This window comes from Bubalus kerabau, chromosome 10 (assembly GCF_029407905.1).
Source record: "Bubalus kerabau isolate K-KA32 ecotype Philippines breed swamp buffalo chromosome 10, PCC_UOA_SB_1v2, whole genome shotgun sequence".
Classification (NCBI taxonomy): domain Eukaryota; kingdom Metazoa; phylum Chordata; class Mammalia; order Artiodactyla; family Bovidae; genus Bubalus; species Bubalus kerabau.
Genome location: NC_073633.1, coordinates 40,576,362 through 40,596,165, shown reverse-complemented (window position 1 = coordinate 40,596,165; position 19,804 = coordinate 40,576,362). Strand labels below are relative to the sequence as shown.

Genomic DNA, 19,804 nt, shown 5'->3' with positions numbered 1-19,804 from the left:
TTCTAGATCTAAATATTTGCTATCCTTATAACCCTTTCCCACTGCTGTAACTATATTGATATTATGCAAAAATTTAAAATTCCTTTGTTTTAAAATCAAGAGGAAATCTCAAAATATTTTTAAAAAGGATTACCTAGCAATATCTCCCCAAATAAATCAATTTGGGGTAAGTTTCTTATCATTGTAAGTGCATAAGCTGAGATGAATTTCCATTTACTAGAAAACATAGAAAATTATAACAGGACCACCTCTTTCTATATTATAAATAACAGATAAATACCCGGCACTGAATTCTAATGTCCATGCTAAGATTCAGGTTACTGGAAACAGAAGCACTAAAACATCTGATACATACATCTCTGAGCTGGTTGAGAACAAAGATTCTTTCTGAGGCTGTGACCATGGGATGATAGGACATCTCAAAGAAGATAATCCCCAGGCTGAAGAGATCCACTTTCTGAGGAGGAAAAAGAATTACATTTAGAGCCTAGATATGAAAGCATAATCCAATAGGGAATTAGAGGATGAGCACTGTTAGATGGGATAATGTTCACCTAAGTGAAAAATAAACCATATGAGAAAAAATTCACTCTGTCCTATAAAAACAAACAAACAAACCTGTAAGTATAAAATATAGATGATATTTTTATATTTAGATGATAAAATATTTGGCATGACTTCAACATTTTTCTTAAAAATTGATTGTAACTGGTTCAGCCCTACCCACAGACATAGATAACCCCTGGCCACACACTGAGAATAACTATTACAGAGCAAGGACAACTGACATCTTTAAAAGAGTTAGCTTTGTATCTTTACAGGGCTTCTGCAGTGGTTCAGTGATAAAGAATCCACCTGCAATGCTGCAGATATGGAGACACAGATGCATTCCCTGGGTTGGGAAGATTCCCTGGAGTAGGAAATGGCAACCCATTCCAGTATTCTTGCCTGTAAAATCCCACGGACATAGAAGCCTGGTGGGCTGCAATCTATGGGGACACAAAGAGTTACGACTGAGCAACTAAACAACATGACAACAAAACTGCATTTTTACTGATCATCTCAAAAGGGAAACACAGCATAATCTGCATCTGATAGCAAGTATCAGCCACTGATTGCAAAGCCATACTGATGAGGACAGAAGCACAGCACAACAGAAAGATCGTGTGACAAATCCCCACAAAATATGGAAATACAAGGAAAGAAGATACAAGGCAAGTCAGTGCAGAGTCTCAGGTAGGCAGCTGCCAAGGGGAAGAGGATGTTCAGAAGGTCCTGTGTCTGAGCACAGGCAGCCGAGCACAAAGAGGCCAAGGGCGAGACTGCTCATGGTACACTGCACGCAGGCACAGAAGCCGTTTCCAAGGAAAACTTGAATGCAGTTGGACTCGAGGATTAGTAGGAGAGCCTCTCCAACCAGTGACCTCCAAAGTCTTAAAAACAAACATTCATCCTGTCATTTCCTACACGTTAGCTGTAGAAAAACGTGGAATATACACAAAAGCACCAAGGATAAAATAGCAACTATCCATAACCACGCTGCCTAAAGAAATTTACAATTGATGGCTAAGATATGCCCATTTTGTGCCTTTTAAAAAAATATCTATACACACACACACACACACACGCACGCACGCACTAAAACTAGAACCACTAACTTTTATTCTCCTAACACAAAAGAATATTTTAATACTATAATGTCATTTTTCTAAAACGTGATTTTAATGACATATTCAATTACATGGAAGCCCCATAATTTAACCAGTTCTCTACTTTTAAACACTTACAATTCCGCCCTGTTATAAACAATGCTGTGACAAACCTCTTTCACACCAATCATTTTGGCTGTCCCTGCTTGTTTCCTTAGGATACATTTCAAAAGGTGGAAAAGTGCTAGGCCAAAATCCTTTCAAGGATTCCATCATCCTCTTGCAAGCTAAACTGGAATGGTGACACTAAAGGTGCCTCCCCTCCCTCAGGGTGGGCATGTCCATCTCTCCACACCCTCATCCTCGCCTCCAGCTCTGTCACTGCCTGGTGCTCCCGTCAGAGGCAAAACCCACACTAGAGTTGCCACCGCAAGCTTGAAAATACGCTTTGATGCAGACTGCCTGCCTCATGTATTTTAAAAATTCACCTCTATGGGTCTTGCCCTAAGTGATCTCAGCCGGGCTCAAGCTTTTAAATCCCATCTGTGTGCTGATGACTCTCAAATTTATACCTCTGACTTTGACCTTTCTTCTGAACTTGAGTCTTGAGTCTTCAGCAGCAGACTGGACCGCTCCAATCGGATTTCTCATCTGGCATTTCCTTCTTAACGTGCCCCAGGCAGTTTTCTTTGCCATCCTCTCCTCTACCTCCCACGTCTTTCTTCAGGGTTCCTAGGCTCAGTCAACTACCCTTCCCCTAGCTGCTCCAGGCAGAAAGCTGAGTATTGTCCTGTTTCCCTTCCTTTTCCTCACCCAACACCCACTCCATTAGGAAAACCTGTCATGTCCCCTCCAACATGTATCTCATATCTGCACACTTCAGAGACATCACTTTGGCGACAAAGGCCCATCTAGTCAAAGCTATGGTTTTTCCTGTAGTCATGTATGGATGTGAGAGTTGGACCAGAAAGAAGGCTGAGTGCCAAAGAATTGATGCTTTCAAATTGTGGTGCTCGAATAGACGCTTGCGAGTCCCTTGGACAGCAAGGAGATCAAACCAGTCAATCCTAAAGGAAATCACCCTGAATATTCATTGGATGCTGAAGCTGAAGTTCTAATACTTTGGCCACCTGATGTGAAGAGTTGATTCATTGGAAAAGATAATGATGCTGAGAAAGACTGAGGGCAGGAGGAAAAGGAGGTGAGAGAGGACGAGAGCGTTGGATGGCATCACTGACTCGATCGACATGAGTTTGAGCAAACTCTGGAGATAGTGAAGGACAGGGAAGCCTGGCGTGCTGCAGTCCATGGGGTTGCAAAAGTCGGACACGCCTGAGCGACTAAACAGCAAACCTGATCTCTACTGCCACCACTCCAGTCCTAGCTCAGCCGCCCCATTTGGATTTCTGCAAGGCGTCCGGCAGCAGGTGGAATGAACTCTCTCGCTCAAGATCCTTCAGGGCTGCCTGTGCTCACTCCTTATCATGGCCACATGGGCCCTCCTGCATCACCTGACCCTGGCTTCCCCCCCAGCTTTGCTTTGTGCCTCTTGCCCCCGTGGCTCACCTTGCTGTAGCCAGTCTGACCTTCTTTGTGACCGTCCTAAGAGCACCACACCATGCCAGCTCTCACCCATGCTAACACACTTCTCTCTGACGTGCTGTTTCCTCTGCTTATCCCTCTCCCCTCCGAGCCAAGCTCCAGGCCCCAACTCTTGTGATTTCTCCCTCTTTTCCTTTTATCAGGATAGCCATCCTCTCGGGGAGGCTTTCTGTAATCAGTCAACCTAAAGACGATGCTCCTTATTGTCCTCTGGTCACTGGATCCCATTTCTTTTCTTCTTAGTTCTTACATAGTTTGTGATTTAAGAATTTTTACTTGTTTGGTTCATCCATTAGTGGACAAGTCCCCTCAAGGCTGGAATAAGATGTCTTATTAGTTGATTGCCTTGTTCCCTGTGTTCCCAGGGCCTGGCCCAGGGCCAGTTAGTTCAAATCTTCTTTAGATGGACAGAAGGACTGTAAGCTCCTTGGCAGCAAGAGTGCCAGCTTCAGTTGCTGTCTTTGGGCATCACGTGTCCTACCTGGAACAGTCACTCAACAGATACATGATACAGACTTGGACAGCAAGGAGATCCAACCAGTCCATCCTAAAGGAAACCAGTCCTGGGTGTTCATTGGAAGGACTGATGCTGAAGCTGAAACTCCAATACTTTGGCCACCTGATGCGAAGAACTAACTCACTGGAAAAGACCCTGATGCTGGGAAACATTGAAGGCAGGAGAAGAAGGGGACGACAGAGGATGAGATGCCTGGACTGCATCACCGACTTGATAGACATGAGTTTGAGCAAACTCCAGGAGCTGGTGATAGACAGGGAAGCCTGGCATGCTGCAGTCCATGGGGTTGCAAATAGTCGGACACGACTGAGTGACTGAACTGAACTGACTGAGTGAATGAATGTTTCCTGCTATCTCAGCTGGTAACTGAACCCCCAGTGCTGTGATCTTTATACTCTTTCTTTTCTCTCTCTCTCTCTCTTGATCTTTCCTTTTCCCCCCAAAGCTTCTTTTTTTACCTGGTTGTATGCAGATTTGGTGCTTCCTTGGACCTCAGGGCTTACATATAAAGCAGTGCCAACCATCCCAGTCAAATGACCTACATGGAAGAAGGCAGGGAAAAGGTGTCTAATAACAGGACTTAGAGATAAGACAAATTTTTATTTAAAAAAAAAAAAAAAAAAGTTTCTTAAGAGTGAGACACAGTCTGTTGACACTATTCACAGGAAGAAGCAGCATACATTTCACCAAGCTGTTAACCCTAAATCGTGGATGGCCGGCCACATACCTTGGCTCTGCTGTGGTAAAGGGGTAGTGTCAGGCAGGAGGATCTCAGACAGGCCAGGTCATGAGGTAATCTCCCACTACCACCTGGGGTCACAGTATAACTGCTTGCCCACAGAACCAAATTATTCTAATTGAAGCTCTAATTTCTTAAGAGTCCTTAAAAACAATCAATAAAGTGAAGAGGGGAAAAAAAGAATGTTCATAATTTTGTTAACTTAATGAATAATTATAATTTGCTTTAGAATAAAATCTTTACAAGTGAAAAACAGGCTTCAAATTGAGAAATTTTATATTGTATTGCATATTTAAAACTGTCCTGTTAAGTATTCTTATCACAAAATTGGTAATGATAGTAATAATAAGTAAGAGGGCAGGGAGAAACTTGGAGGTGATGGATAGGATTATGGTGATGGGGAGAAACTTGGAGGTGATGGATATGATTATGGTGATGGGGAGAAACTTGGAGGTGATGGATATGATTATGGTGATGTTTTCTAAGTGTGCATGTATCTCGAAAGGCCTCAAGTTGTATACATTACATATGTACAGCTTTTTGTATGTTAAAAAAAAAGTGAAAAAAGGAAATTTTGTGGACTGCTTATTAACACATGAATTAAATACACAGTTTCTGGATTTACCTGAAGGGTCTGATTTAATCAAGTGATCTCCTGATGTGTCATCTTGTTTGCCGTCAGCCTAAAAATATAAGTAAGCCAAATATCAAATTAAAATGTTATTCCACAGGAATGGATTATCACTTCTAAATGAAGACTGAATAAAAGATACTACAAAGAATCCAGAACAACTGTAATAATGCTTTTCTGAGCTATAGATTTTTTTAGTTCAGTTAGCCTACTAATGTAGGGCTCACTGGAAACCCAATGAGGTCAAGGAGAGGGGCAATTCACCACCTTGCCATGAAGACCTCCTTCATGGCAGAACCCCTTAAAATTTACCAAAACTAATTTATTTTCATATTTCACAACAGAATCTATTTAGGGGAAAGAGTAAAAGAAGACTAATAACAACAAACTCACTTTCTAACTTTCCCACTGCTACTACTTTATCTGGATCAATTTTCACTCTTCTGTCCCAGAGGCTGGTCACCAAATGTATCCCTCCAGAGCTGCTAATACCTCTTAGGGAGCCTCACCTCCTCCACTACATCTGTGACAGTGCTGTCTTGCATTAGCCCGAATCACTATTTTTCTGTCATCACTCCATGGATTCCTGGTATAAGCACTGCCACGGAAAACAACAGCTGTAACATTCTCAGAGCTGGGCACTGTTCCAGGGCTCACCTAGATTCTTATTTTAATTGTGGTGACAACTGTGAATTCGGTACTTACATTAGGCACATGTTTTAGAAAAGATACTAGGAATTAAATAACTTACCCAAGGTTTCTAGCCCAGGGCAGCGGGCATCCAGAGCTTGAGCTCTTACCTACTTCACGTGCATGTGCTCAGTCACTCAGTTGTGTTGGACTCTTTGCGACCCCATGGACTGTAGCCTGCCAGGCTCCTTTGTCCATGGAATTTCCCAGGCAAGATACTGGAGTGAGTTGCCATTTCCTTCTCCAGGGGATCTTCCCCACCCAGGGATCGAACTTGCGTCTCCCTCATTTTCTGCATTGGCAGGCAGATTCTTTACCACTGTGCCACCTGGGAAGGCCCCCTTATAGGGGAGGCCCTTATATACTAAAGGCTGACAGACATAGACTAAATGTCTGTCTATAGACTAAAGCCGACAGACATAGACCGTCTGTAGACTAAAGCTGAGACATCAAATTAAATTCGTTTGTTTGGTCTCAGCACTCTTTGGATTCGCTGCCATTCTGGTCAGGACCCAGTCCTTACTGTCCCCCTTCCACTCCCTCCCTCTCTGTACCTTCTAACATCACCTTCTAATTTAGCCCCTTTGGTCCTTCTCACCATTAATTTCTTCCTCTGACCACCCTTAGAATTAACTGTGTTTATCACAGACTTTGGTGCCTTAAGCTCTGGCTCATGATGTTAAGTAAAATTCTTCCCCTAGTATTCAATCACCTCCAAGAATCCCCAACCTTAAGCCATCTTCTTTCATGGCTCCCCTACACCCTCATTGTTTCAACCAACCAGACAACAGGCTGGCCTTCGACAGTCATGTCTGCTTACCCTAGGGCCTTTGCTTATGCCGTTCTTTTTCTCTGGAACCCGACTCTGGTGTCACCAGGCCCTGCCCTCGATCCCAGCCTACTGGACTCCCACCTGTCCTTTCAGGCCCATCTGAAATGCTCTTTTCTCTATACAGTGTTTCTTTATCCTCATAACCATATGTAAATTTCAGTATTTTAATCTTATATGACTATTTCACTCACATTGTTTTAGCTTTGTTTGTTAAACTACAATGTTGTGAATAACATTAATACTTTCTGACTTGTGCTGTCTAGAACTCATTCTCCTGATGTTTCATGGTTTTTGAGTCTTATTTCCTTAAGTTAAAAGTCCCTGGAGTATAAAACATCTTGCCCAGTGTCTGGCATGGTAGACCAAAATACCAAGTCATTTCATAAAGTATTATGTGCCTTTGCCCTAAACATCACCCACAAACTCATAATTGTTTGTCTCTCAAGTGGAATGCACTCAGTAAAACATATTCACAATCTCAAAGTCTGCAAGATAATTTGCAGCCACCCCTTCAGACTTGTATACGTCCTGGGCATCACACAGCAGAGTTCAGGGAACTCATGAGAATGTTAGAAGACAGGATAATCAAGGCACATGTGTTCGTTTTTAGGCACACTTGAATAAAAAAATACTCACAGCAAAGGCTAGATGGTCGGTGGCCAAACCAAAATCACCTATTTTGACATGGTCATCAGAGTCCAAAAAAATGTTGACAGGCTTCAAATCTCGGTGAATCATTCCCTGATGGAAGAGAGCAAAGAAACCAACAATATTTTTTCCTAAGAATAGCTTATGTTATTCCTGTTCCCTCATTTTAAAGGACAACCTAGTGATAAAAATCGGATGAGGCCGTCTCCTGCTGACCATGCTAGTCTAGGCTGTCTGGCCTCTGTAATGTCTCCCGACTGCCTTTGCCACCCTATCCCAGTCAACCTGCTGGTGGTCCTGATCAGGTCTGATCCAAACGGTTCCCTTCGGCATCGCTCTATCAGACTTTCAATGATCTTTCTCTCTGCTGCATCATGTCTCCTGTTCTGGTCAGGGAGACAAACACCCTTTTCATTTCTTCCTCTATTTATAAACTGCTGCTGATAAGTCGCTTCAGTCATGTCCAACTCTGTGCGACCCCATAGATGGCAGCCCACCAGGCTCCCCCGTCCCTGGGATTCTCCAGGCAAGAACACTGGAGTTGGTTGCCATTTCCTTCTCCAATGCATGAAAGTGGAAAGTGAAAGGGAAGTCGCTCACTCGTGTCCAACTCTTAGCGACCCCATGGACTGCAGCCTACCAGGCTCCTCTGTCCATGGGAGTTTCCAGGCAAGAGTATTGGAGTGGGTCTGTAAATTAGAGTCCTGGTCTTTTAGTATAAATATAGTACAGTATAAACATTTTAAGGTTGAAGAAACTTGAGGCACAGGGGGGAAAAAAACATATTTATGCTAATGTATTAGAGAATCTCATGTTTAAAATGTAAGCTGCGTTTCATCCTGAAGCTAGGTCCATTAGCGTTTACATCGTGATGACAATTTCTAGTTTTAAAGTGACATTTTATACACCTGGCAAGCTATGTTCTCAGTCTCATCTCTGCTCTTGCTAGATGACTTTCTGGTTTTCCATGTTCCTAGGAAGGGCAGCACTGAGTCAGAATCACACACCTTGGCATGAATCAATCATACTCTCACTTTCTCTAAACCACTCAGGGAAGCCTCCTCACCTTCCATACTTGTTCGAGTATTTCCACCTAACCCAGAGGCTGGCAGACATTTTCTGTAAAGGGTCAGACAGTACATCTTCCAGGTTTTATGGGCCACACAGGCTCCGCCGCAACTACCTAACTGTACAGCAGCAGCACAAGCACAGCCGCAGGCACCACATAAGCTGTCACGGCCAGGATGCAGCGTAACGCGACCAAGGGACACACGCTTCAACTTCACAGGGCTTTCAGGCGTCATGAGATATTACCCTTCTTTCGATCTTTTTCACAACCACTGAAAACTGTAAAAGCCGTCCTTAGCTCACAGGACGAACACAAGTGGCGAGCGCTCCTGTGGGCACCATGGTTTGCTGACCCCCGTCCTATCCTTCAGTGTTTTCTCTGAACTGAGAGGTTTTATGCTATTTTCTTACCTTTTGGTATGTTCTATTTCCTGTAAACATAGATTTATTTCAAAATACCCATAATTTTCCCTCTATTTCAGTTTTTCTCAAGTTTCATATTTACTTTTGTTATAAATTTTATGTGAAGTATTTCAGATGTGAAATGGTGCCAAGCTTACTTTCTCATGGATGTAAGCCAATCCATCCAGAATCTCTCGGAAAAGCCTCCAGAGCCTGACGGTGTCTCGATACAGTCCCTGGTCAATGGTGTCTCGTAAAGTGCTCTTCTCACAGTACTCCATCTATAGATAAGAACGAACCAGGCAGGATTTGATGACAGAGTTTCAGTCAAGGAGAACAGTGGCAATTAGTGTAATCCTGTATTTTAAAACATGTACCACAGATTTTAAGTACTTATAGGAAAGGCTTATCTTTTTTTAATTAAAAAAAGAAACCAACAGTGTTAAAAAAAAAACCTGGGGGGAAGAAGCATACTCTTAGCATTCCAACAAAATCATTCTTATTTTTCATATTATTGTTTATTAAAAAATAAGACTTTAAAAGCCTTGTCACAAGTAATACGAAAACAGAATTAAATAAAATTTTATTTAGTTTTACAAGATCATTTCCAAGCCCATATTTTCAAGAAGGGCTGATTAGTAATTCAATGATGTCACTAGCTTCTCTCATTTGTACGTTAAATTAATGACAACGGCCTTCAAGTCTAGAGTAAAACTCTGTAAATATCTAAATATTCAAGAAAGGGCTCTATCTCATCCTGCTTGACTGTATTAATCTGTCAGAAAACAAGGCAATGTCATTTAAGTCCTAGATCAACATATAGCATTTGATTTATGAAACTAGACTGTATGTTTCAAACTAGCATCAAAGCTGAGATTTCTCATGAAGGATTTTTTTGTTGTTGCTTTTAAAGAGAGGAACATGTCATTTTAAAAGAGAGAAATACCCTTCCAGGCTCAGAATGACATCTGCAAATTCTGACTTGTCTTCCAGAGGGCCTCTGCCTCCCACACCATGCTGGTACTGGCACTTCACACACCTCTCTTACACACTCCCGCCTCACTGTAACTCTTCAGAGAGTACCTGGAGTGGAGAAGCCACTCAATAGTCAGCAGTTTGGGAGACAAACATTTTACCATGAGTGTGAGTGATTTATGTTAGGAAAAACCTAAAACCAGCTGCAACTTCTGTAAAGTAGCCACCTAACTAACCTCTTTTGAAACATTACACTTGTCTGAGGGTTCCTTCTTTGGCATAGTACTGAATCTCACATTTAAAGATCTGCCTCCTTGCAGATGTGATTGAAAACACTAATAATGACCCACAGTCCTGTTCTCTTGGGCCAGAGGCACGATTTCCTCTTTGGTTTGTGGCTGTCCCTCTGCTGGCAGGCTCCCACTGTCCAGAATGTGGCCTTTGGGAGAGGGAGCAGGACGAAGCCTATAGGCTTACCTTTAGCAATGCCTCACTGGAGCTGGTTCTCCTATCCCTCAGGGGTTCCAGGACAAGCCGCTTTCCTAAAGCCAGGCTGGTGTGTCTTCTGTGCACACGAGGATGTTACATGCCTCGTAACTTACTTGCCCAGATTTAACTTGTTAGACAAAACAGAATTTCTGTACGTGTACAGTCTAGCGCCTGTGGCCTTGGGTATGGTTCTAATTACTTTACACACATTACTGTGTTTATTCCTCACAAGTCATTAAGGTACCTGCTATTATTTAATTTATAAGTGATTAAATTAAATTACAGGTGATTAAATGTCCCAGCATCCTGGGACACAGGATGCTGAAGAACTTTGCCTGAGCTCCCTTAGCTGTGACTGGTGGATCCAGAATGTGAACTTCCACAATCCAGGTGAGCTTAGAACTGGAAACCACTGCCTTATGCTGTCTGTTGCTCTGGTACCAGAGAGTTTGGGTTCAAGGCTGAGGGAAAGGGCCTCCATTCTGCAATCCTCTCTGGCCAGTTCATCCCTGGCAGTGCTGCTGAGCCCTCTTCTGCTCGCTCTCTTACTCTCATCTCCCAAAACCTACTCACCAGCAACTGCTGGGAGTTGCTGAGTCACTGAGCTGTGTGCAGGGCCTCACCTGGATGTAGAGGTAGTGCACAGCCTCGGTGGTTGCTGGTGGCTCACTTTCATGACCACTGTTCTTTCCATTGCAATCTTCATCCTAACACAGGAGGAACATGAGAGAGCTCAAAACGAGGCTGAAACGAAACAAGGTGACTACTGTCACCAGTCGTTTATGCCCACCCTACCACATACCCGGCCATCATGCTGCCTTGGAGGGTAGGCCAGTGAGCAGAACAACCACTGTCCTTTTTGATGCTCAGTGCACTTAAAAGGCAACTTTGCCAATACCAGAATCTAACGCATAGTTTTTAGGTCTGTTACTGTATAGAACACTGAAAGGGACAACAGGAAACAGGTATTAAAGGTGCACAATCCACAGGAAGATTCGAAGTCAATTCCTTCTTACCACCGATATCTTCCTATGGGTAAGAAGGGGTAGAATGTATACAGTTCATATTTTAAAGCTGCAGTTTTATTGGAATGTCACCTTTGATTGGTAGGCTTACTTTGGAAACAGAAGATGAGAAATCCATCTTTAGCTAAAACAATTTAAATATGATCATGTTACCAAATGGCACACTGCCCTTGGCTATAGCACTAAAGAACCACCACCCAGCTGCCACTTAGGGTGACCAATCCCCCACACCACTTTTCCACATGGTTGTCCCCTACAGCTATTTTTCTAACTCATGTCCCTTCAAAAAAAAAGTCTTTATTCTTCTAAAAGACATAGTACTCTTTCCTACCCCCAAGTATGAAAAAATATTAGGTAGTATTTGGCTGGTTCTGATTTGCATTTTTTTGTGTGGAAACATTTTTCAATGTTTTATTTATTAAAGGAAAAATAACCTGTTATGGAAACAATGACGTTCTACTCTTTTTTTTTGTGGGGGGAGTGGGTGGAGGTGGATCTTAGTTTCTTGACCAGGGATCGAACACGCCCCTCAGCAGTGAAAGCTCAGAGTCCTAACCACTGAATCACCAGGGAATTCTCCAAATTCTACTCTTGAATCATTTATTTATTCTAGGGATTATCTGTAGAAAATTGTTAATCTCTTAGAGGCTTCTACCCATCAATTAGAGTGTCCCATGGGATATCACACTTACTTGAGCAAAGCCAGAATTGTAAATTTGGTGCCCCCATAATAATTAAATGCATAACTAATACTAAAACCAAAGCAGTTAGCTTAGACTACTTATGCTGTTATTCCTTAAACTTCCTCAGGGGTTTAAGGGGGATTTTAATAGAAAAGAGAAATACTTACAAAAAACGCTGGCTAATGCATTTAAACCTCATTCAAACCAATTTAACTGCTTATCTAAGAGAGTCTATGTGTAGACTTACCTTTATCTACTGTGAATGCACCCTGCTTGTAACTCTATTTTTATTTTTGGTAATAAAGTCACTGTATCCAGTCCCCAGCTACAGAAGCTTTCTCTAGCAACTACTGACAGCCCTAGAGATCACAAAGCCTCACCCTGAACTCCAAGTCATCAGCACTGAGGGGCTCTGCTGGCCTGGGTGGAGGAAGACACAGAACTGAGTGGGGTCCAAGGCTTAAAGCAGTGCTTTCAAATCTTTCAGACCATGTTGTATTTTACAATACCATAAGAGACAATTTCTGTGAACAGTTTACTTTTATCAGTGTTATGCATTTTGCATTCTATACTCCTCTCTATAGCACTGAAAAGAAAATGAACCTGGTTGTAATCCTTGAAACTGATTTTATAACCTGTTACAGGATCATGACCTACAGTGTTAAAACACTGTTCTAGAGGATGGTTTATGAGAGTAAGTCATCAAGATTAACTGATGTGAGAGAGACCCACATAACTCCACAATTAGGCTGTTTATTTCCCTAAATAATTTGCATTCAACCCTCATTCCCAACCACATAATGTTTCCCCAAGTCCTCTAGGAAATGGTTTTCACTAAAAGCAAAGCAAAACAAAAAACTCAGCATGTCAATTTATTCCCTTCTTCTAAAAGCAGGCATGTTTTATTTTGTGGATAAATTAAGACATATAAGTAATCACATGGGTAGCATATTTTAAATAATGATGCTTTTTAAATTGACAGTTTCTATATTTGCATGTCAGATTAAGGCTTTTCTATTTTACTTGAGGTGTATAACGTCAAACATTTACTATGTCCCCATCCCATGAAGAATAAAATAGTATCACTTCCATTTATATATTTACCTGATTCTGGCTTTTACTGTTCTCATCTTCATTGTCAAAGATGATATCACTGTCAGAATCTGAAGCAGGTCTTAAAAAGAGAATTAGAGAAAGACTAAAGAAACCAAATTCCCTGTTATATATAATTCAATAGCTAGAGGTCATAATAAACTGCATCCAATCAGATACAATGAAATAAAACCACGAATGTAAATAACTAGGATGGATTCTGAGATGAATTAAACTTTATTTTAGGACCATTAGTTATTGGTTCTGAATTGGAGAAGGAAATGGCAACCTACTCCAGTATTCTTGCTGGAGAATCCCAGGGACAGAGGAGCCTAGTGGGCTGCCGTCTATGGGGTCACACAGAGTCGGACACGACTGAAGCGACTCAGCAGCAGCAGCAGCAGCAACCCTTTTTAGAACTGCAGTAGGCCCCATATCAAGACTCCAAATTAGTTCCTTTATTTCCAGAGTTAGAAGCTAAAAAGAATACTCTTAAAAATCCTATTAAATGTATTAACAGGAAGAATTGGAAGACGTTTCTACTTTTCCTTCTTTCAGGACTTGAATTCTGGAGATCTCTTGAAGATAGCAGGTGGTAAAAAAAAAAATCTTTGGACTGAATTTGGTTCCTCTCTAAAATAAGTTCCATGTACGTGTATTCCCACATGGTCTACAGGACTGTATTTCCCACCTAGTCCCCCCTTCCCCTGCCTGGGCCTGGCAGGGAGGCAGGATGCGCGGGGAGCTCTTACAGGAAGGACTGTGAGAAGACGCCCTGCTCCTCGTCGTCTTCGTCGCTGCTGGAGTCTGGGCCGGCGGCGGGGAAGCGGGTGCTGGCCGAGCGCTCGCCGGATGTGCTCCACTCCACCGAGCTGCTGAGGATAGGCGGCGGCGCGGCCGCCTCCACGCTGCCCGGGCCGTCCGAGTCGCTGTCGCCCGCTGGCTGGGCTAAGGCTTGCCCGTTCTGGGCCTGGGGCCCCGAGTTCGGGGGTGGAGTCGCCGGGCACGCCGGCCGCTCATGTCTCTCGATCCAGGCATTGTAGTAACGCACGATGTTCTCATGGTGGAGGCGCGACAGCAGCGTCACCTCGCCCTTGATCCTGCGGAAGTGCCTGCTGGCCGGGTTGATGGGGATGCGCTTCACCGCATAGCAGCAGCCGTCCAGCTTGTTCTGCACCTGCCGCGCGGAAGGGAAGGAAGAGGGGTCCAGCAGGTCAGCCACTCGGAACCGCACATGGATTGGCATTCCTACTGCACCCGCCCGCCCCTCCCAAGGGGAACCCCTTAGCCAGAATCCACAGCTACAGTCGAGGACCACACATCTGAAGCTCTTAGGCTGAACAAAGTTGTGACTGCCAAAAACTTAGAAAACATCTCACCCCAAGCTAGATATATTTAGCTTGCTAGGAGACTCTGAGGAAAAACATAATATCCATTTTACCATATTAGCCTTTTTTGGGGGGGGAAGGGGCTGGCGCACACCATGGCAGGCAGGAGTCATGGCACCAGGGATGGAACACATACCCACTGCAGTAGAAGCATGGAGTCCTAACCACTGGACCACTCGGGAATTCATAATCTTCATTTTAATTTATTCACAATTACATCCCTGCCTTGCCAATATCACATCTGCTATCTACATTTCCAAGTAAGCCTTGTTGCTTTTCCAACTTTGTTTTTAAAAAATTATTTTATAAACTCAGTATAAAGTTTTAGAAGTTGATTTTAGTTTCTTTCCAATATTTTTTTTTTTTACACTTAAAGTCACTAAACACAAAGTAAACTCCCAATAGTTTAACAGACCTGCATGCAAATTCTAAACATCAGCTTATAAAGAATTTGGGCAAATGACAATTGCCTTGAAACTCATTTTTTTAAACTATAAAATGGAACTTATACCACTGTCCTTACCTCAAAGGTGACTGAAGATTAAATGAAGTGATGTGAGTGAAATGCCTGTATCAAGGCCTCACAGAGAAAAGTGTTCAGTAAATATTAATAAAAGTAACTGGCAATAACACATTTACTGCCCATTGATTTTTATTACTAGATTGAAGATTTACAATTGATGTTATGTAGGGACTAGAACAATACAATTAAGAATAAAAGAAAAATACAAGAAAACATTTCAAAGGCAAATCTCTGTATATTACATACAGGCATCCTTACCCTGGGCAGTTTCACTACGCAATTGAATTGACTGAAGAATTTTATTCAAAATTTTGTTTCTGAACATTCCAATCCCAACCATGCAGGTCAACTAAAGTGATAAAAACTAACAATTTGCCCATAGCAGAAGGAAAAACTAGTTGGTTACAAAAGATAGCATCATTCTCTTGCTTGGCTCATGGGCTTCAATTTCTATACCAAAACTACTTTTAGGAATGAGAAAGGAACACTATAAAAATGAGTTTCAGATTATCTTTTTTGGGGGTATGAAAACAGTGGTACAAAAGATGTTTTTTAGTAAAACAGATCAGTCTGAATGCTGGTTGATATCTCTTAGTGATGCATGTAACCTCAGGCAAATGAAATAACTTCTTTGAGCCTCAGTTCCCTCATCTGGGAAATGGGATAATACCTATTCTATAAGAACATCACAAGATTAAAAGACAAGGTTTGTGAGCCACCTACCACAAGCCTCATGTAGGGAATGTGCACTCCAAAAATGACAGCCCTTTTACTGCCATGTTAATAGAGAGGAGGATGGTGGGAAGTTTGGGCACTCTCTTTCAACCTTATGTCTCAGTATATATCACACATATCACCTATGTAACCACGCAGGGCTCCATAGGGGCCTTCCTGGGATAAATCAGCCACGATGTCCCCAGCCTGCCTCTTGTTTGTAGAAAAGCTTTAGTCTCCCAGGTCTCTCCTGAGTCACAAAAGGCTGCTCAATAATGACTGAAAGAATGTGAACACAGAGTGACCAAAAAATAGTAGTTGGGCCAGGGGAACTGGAATGATTTAAAAAGTGAATCAGCCATAGAGCAGTCACAGAATCTTTAGTTCTTTCCTGAAGGACATAGATAACAGTGTCGAAGCACATTCTTGAATTGTTTTACAGATACTAAAACCCCCACCAGATGGAAGAAACTAACTGCATGATGAGCATGAGCATGTTGCCCCCCAGACCAGGTGGAGTCCAAGGACTTCAGATGTTAAGTCCTGTGACACCACCCTGTTACCATGTCTATCAGAGACCTGACCATGAACTGATCACTCACTCTACTGTTCTTTCACCTTGCCAATAGAAAGCTGCTTCCCTGGAATCCATTGAGCAGTTTGGGTCTCTTGGGCATTAGCTACCCTTACTCTTTGCTCGGCGCCTGCACTTTCCCTCACTAAATCCTGGTGTCAGTAGATTGGCTCTACTGAGAGTGGGTGAGCTGACCCAAGTTTGGTCTGGTAACACTGTGAGTCACTGGCTGTGGTGGGGGCCTGGTACACTGGAACTCTTAGGAATTCATTTATTAAAATGCAGAGGTGCATGAACAGTAATGGCTCCAATTGCTAATGAAATTCCAGACCTCCGAGCAGAAAGCCCTACCTTAACCTGAAAATAGGGATGGGGTGTGAGGGCTGTGAGGTTCTCATAGTGAGAAACCATAGGAAAAACACGGGGCTTAAACTACTAAAATGTTTTTGTTATATGAGTTTACTAATCACTCCAGAAGGTAGTGAAGGATAGGAAAGCCTGGCATGCTACAGTCCATGGGGTTGCAAAGAGTCGGACACAATTTACCAACTGAACAACAACAATAATCATTTTTAAATACTTATAAGGAAATGAAGTTTGATCATGTTTTGCATTGAAGTATCTAAGCATTGAAGTATCTAAATATTAAGAAGTTAAAGAAGCAGATCAAAATTATGACGTGAGTAAAAGGGGTAATATATATTTCAATCATCCACTCCTCTTAAAAATAACTGTGATTACCTGATCAGAATAAATCTGTCCAAAGCAGATTTATTTAGTCATCTAATATCTATACTTTCAAGAAAAAAGTTGAAAATTTTCCATGATATTATGACTTTGTTTTTTGGAAAACTTGCTGAAGTTTGTCTTTCTGTCCCTGATTACTACAGAAAAACTCGTTTGCTTCTTTTTTCCGTGTTAAAGGCCTTCCACAGTGAGAAAGGCAAAGCTTCTTAATAATACTCTCAGAATCCTAAACAGACATCTGCTCTATTGATGGTGGGCTATCTTCTTATGGGTAAGATGATGTATTTCTCATATGGATTTGATAACGGTAATCTGGGTCTGTTAAATTCTAACAAAATAGCTAAATTACACAAAAAAGAATTGAAATCTCTCTCTAAAGGGGAAGCTGATAATAAAAGTTGCCCAAATAGCCTGGAATGAGGAAGGCAAGACCTAACAGCAGCATACCTTAATAACGTATCACTAGTTTTCCATCTCGGTAAGAGCTGGAAAATAAAAGCCATCAAGACCATCTGGGCCATTTCCCAGTTTGAATTCCATCTCTGTTCTAACCTTGTAACTCTCTTAGCTACAGTGACTCTAAAAGCAAATGGGAGAAAAAGAGAACAATCTTCTTTCTGAAGCAAAGCACACAACAACATTCTTCACGCAGATGTCTTGATTCCACTTGAGGGGCTGTTACAATCATGTATTTATCATGTTAATGCACTGCATCGAGCAAGGGAAGAGGAATGATGCATTCTTAATGTGTCTAGAGTAACTTTAAATAAAGCCCTTAACTACATTAAGGGGAAGATGATCATTGTTTCAAATAGTTGTATTCACTTTCCTCCCTACCCTCAAAATAGAAATCCTTACCTCTACAGACTGTGGTGGATTCATTTCGATATTTGGCAAAACTAATACAATATTGTAAAGTTTAAAAATAAAATAAAATTAAAAAAAAAAAAAAAAAAAAGAAATCCTTACCTCTACAGAGATGGATCAGGGAAAGGGCTCTAAAAGGGGCTGGGGACAACTCTATATCACACCTTGATGACGGCTCCAAAAGCTCCTTTGCCGAGAAGCTGTAATTCTTCAAACTCAATGAAATAGCGGGAAAACTGTCTCTGGGTCTCACTGAAGAACGCAGCACTGGGTAGCTGGTTGCTAGGAATGACAGTCTCCACATAATCTTGTCCTCCAGAATCTGAGATAAAACAAGAGAGGCAACTGAGGCATTGAAAACAGAGGAAGAGCTGCAACATCCAACCACGACGCAGGCATGGGAGGAAGGGGCCCCGGCCGAGGAGCTTTAAAAAGTACCTCTTACCTGGCTGACCCTTTAGTACTTTCCTCACCTCGTATTCCTTAAAGTAGGTATAAATATTTAATTAGCCCAAGTCTACAGGGAGGGGTAACTGAGGGTAAAGAAATGACTGAGCAACAGAGCCAGGAGCCAAACCCAGGTGTCTTGATCATCCCAGTCTCCACTGAGGCTCCTTCATCTGCTACTCGAGTAACAGCAGGGAAATCTAGTTCCACGGCAGTGAGGTTGACATGATAAGGGAGAATCCACATGAAGAGGCTGTGCCGCCAGACATTCCATCAGAGGGGATATGAAAAACCAGGATGGCCAAACACCTCCATGTACACAAGACACAACCAATGAATGGATTTACGTATAGCCCAGCATAAAATAGATAAAATAAATGAGCCATGCAGTCCTTTCCAGTCTTAGGTTTATGTAGCCTTTCAAAATAATTTATGTTAAATAGGCTATCAGAAAAGAATGGTAACACACTCACCTTCGGGACTTTGTTCCAGTAAAGGTATTTTAGACTGAGGATTTATAAAGCTGTGTTTTAACAACTGCTGAGGACTCCATCTTTCCTTGTCATCTAAGCAGACACACCTCAATGAGAGGGAAAAAAGAATCTCAGCAATGCACAAAATAAATGCTAAATAAAGTAATCCAAGGCTTTTAATTATGGGTTTATCTTTCAAAGATACACATTAGAGAAATCACATTACTTGAGGACCAAAATGTGTCCCTAAGTGAATTTAATTTAATAAACATTCTTGCAGGATTTATATGCTAAGCACCAGGCTGCATAAGTGGGAGAATAAAAAAAGTATAGTCTCTAGAGGCCAGAAGACTGACTCATTTTTTAATATTTTTAAAAGTCTAGGATAAGATAGCACAAGTAGGTTATGAACTTTCATTCCCACTAATAGCTTAATGACCTGACATGCTACACGAAGCCTTTCTGGGGATCAGTCATAAGAGTTCCTAAAGGAAAAGCAAATCCGACGCTAGCTGATGCAGGCTTGGGGCCCAATATGACAAACTTTAGACGCAGCCCGTTCATCACAGTTTGAAGTATGCTGGTAACAACTAAGAACAACTTTTCAAAAGTCCCACACTCTATCACCTGTGTGTGTGCCCAGTCATTTCAGTTGTGGCTGACTCTTTTCGATCCTACTGACTATAGCCCGCCAGGCTCCCCTGTCCATGGGATTCTCCGGGCAAGAATGCTGGAGTGAGTTGCCCTCCTCCAGGGGATCTTCCCTACACTGTCTCCTGTGTCTCCTATATTGCAGGCAGATTCTTTACCTATTGAGCCGCCTGGGAAGCCCATATTACCACCTGGTTTCTTTTAATTATCATTCCTTGAGCCTTTCTGTTTAACGTTTAATGTTCTAACAAACAATTTGTTTAATAATGAAAACAAACCATACCTTTAAGCTAGTGTTTTTCAAAGTGGGGCCCCTCGAACAGCAGCGTCAGTATCACCTGGGAAATTTGTTAGAACTACACATTTTCCACCCCAGTC

At 42.1% G+C, this 19,804-nt stretch overlaps 1 protein-coding gene across 3 annotated transcripts in view; it reads right to left on the bottom strand.

Annotated features, from left to right (window-relative positions):
• EIF2AK4 (eukaryotic translation initiation factor 2 alpha kinase 4) overlaps positions 1 to 19,804 on the bottom strand; it is a 98,339-nt gene that overhangs the window by 38,802 nt on the left and 39,733 nt on the right. For all 3 annotated transcript variants that reach the window (XM_055537349.1, XM_055537350.1, XM_055537351.1), the window contains 10 exons: positions 18,776 to 18,882; positions 18,020 to 18,177; positions 13,795 to 14,219; positions 13,055 to 13,124; positions 10,866 to 10,949; positions 8,937 to 9,059; positions 7,297 to 7,401; positions 5,133 to 5,190; positions 4,227 to 4,306; positions 356 to 457 (listed from right to left, as the gene is read on the bottom strand). In XM_055537349.1, the coding sequence (XP_055393324.1) occupies positions 356 to 457; positions 4,227 to 4,306; positions 5,133 to 5,190; positions 7,297 to 7,401; positions 8,937 to 9,059; positions 10,866 to 10,949; positions 13,055 to 13,124; positions 13,795 to 14,219; positions 18,020 to 18,177; positions 18,776 to 18,882 (1,312 nt within the window). The remainder of the gene's footprint in view (positions 1 to 355; positions 458 to 4,226; positions 4,307 to 5,132; positions 5,191 to 7,296; positions 7,402 to 8,936; positions 9,060 to 10,865; positions 10,950 to 13,054; positions 13,125 to 13,794; positions 14,220 to 18,019; positions 18,178 to 18,775; positions 18,883 to 19,804) is intronic.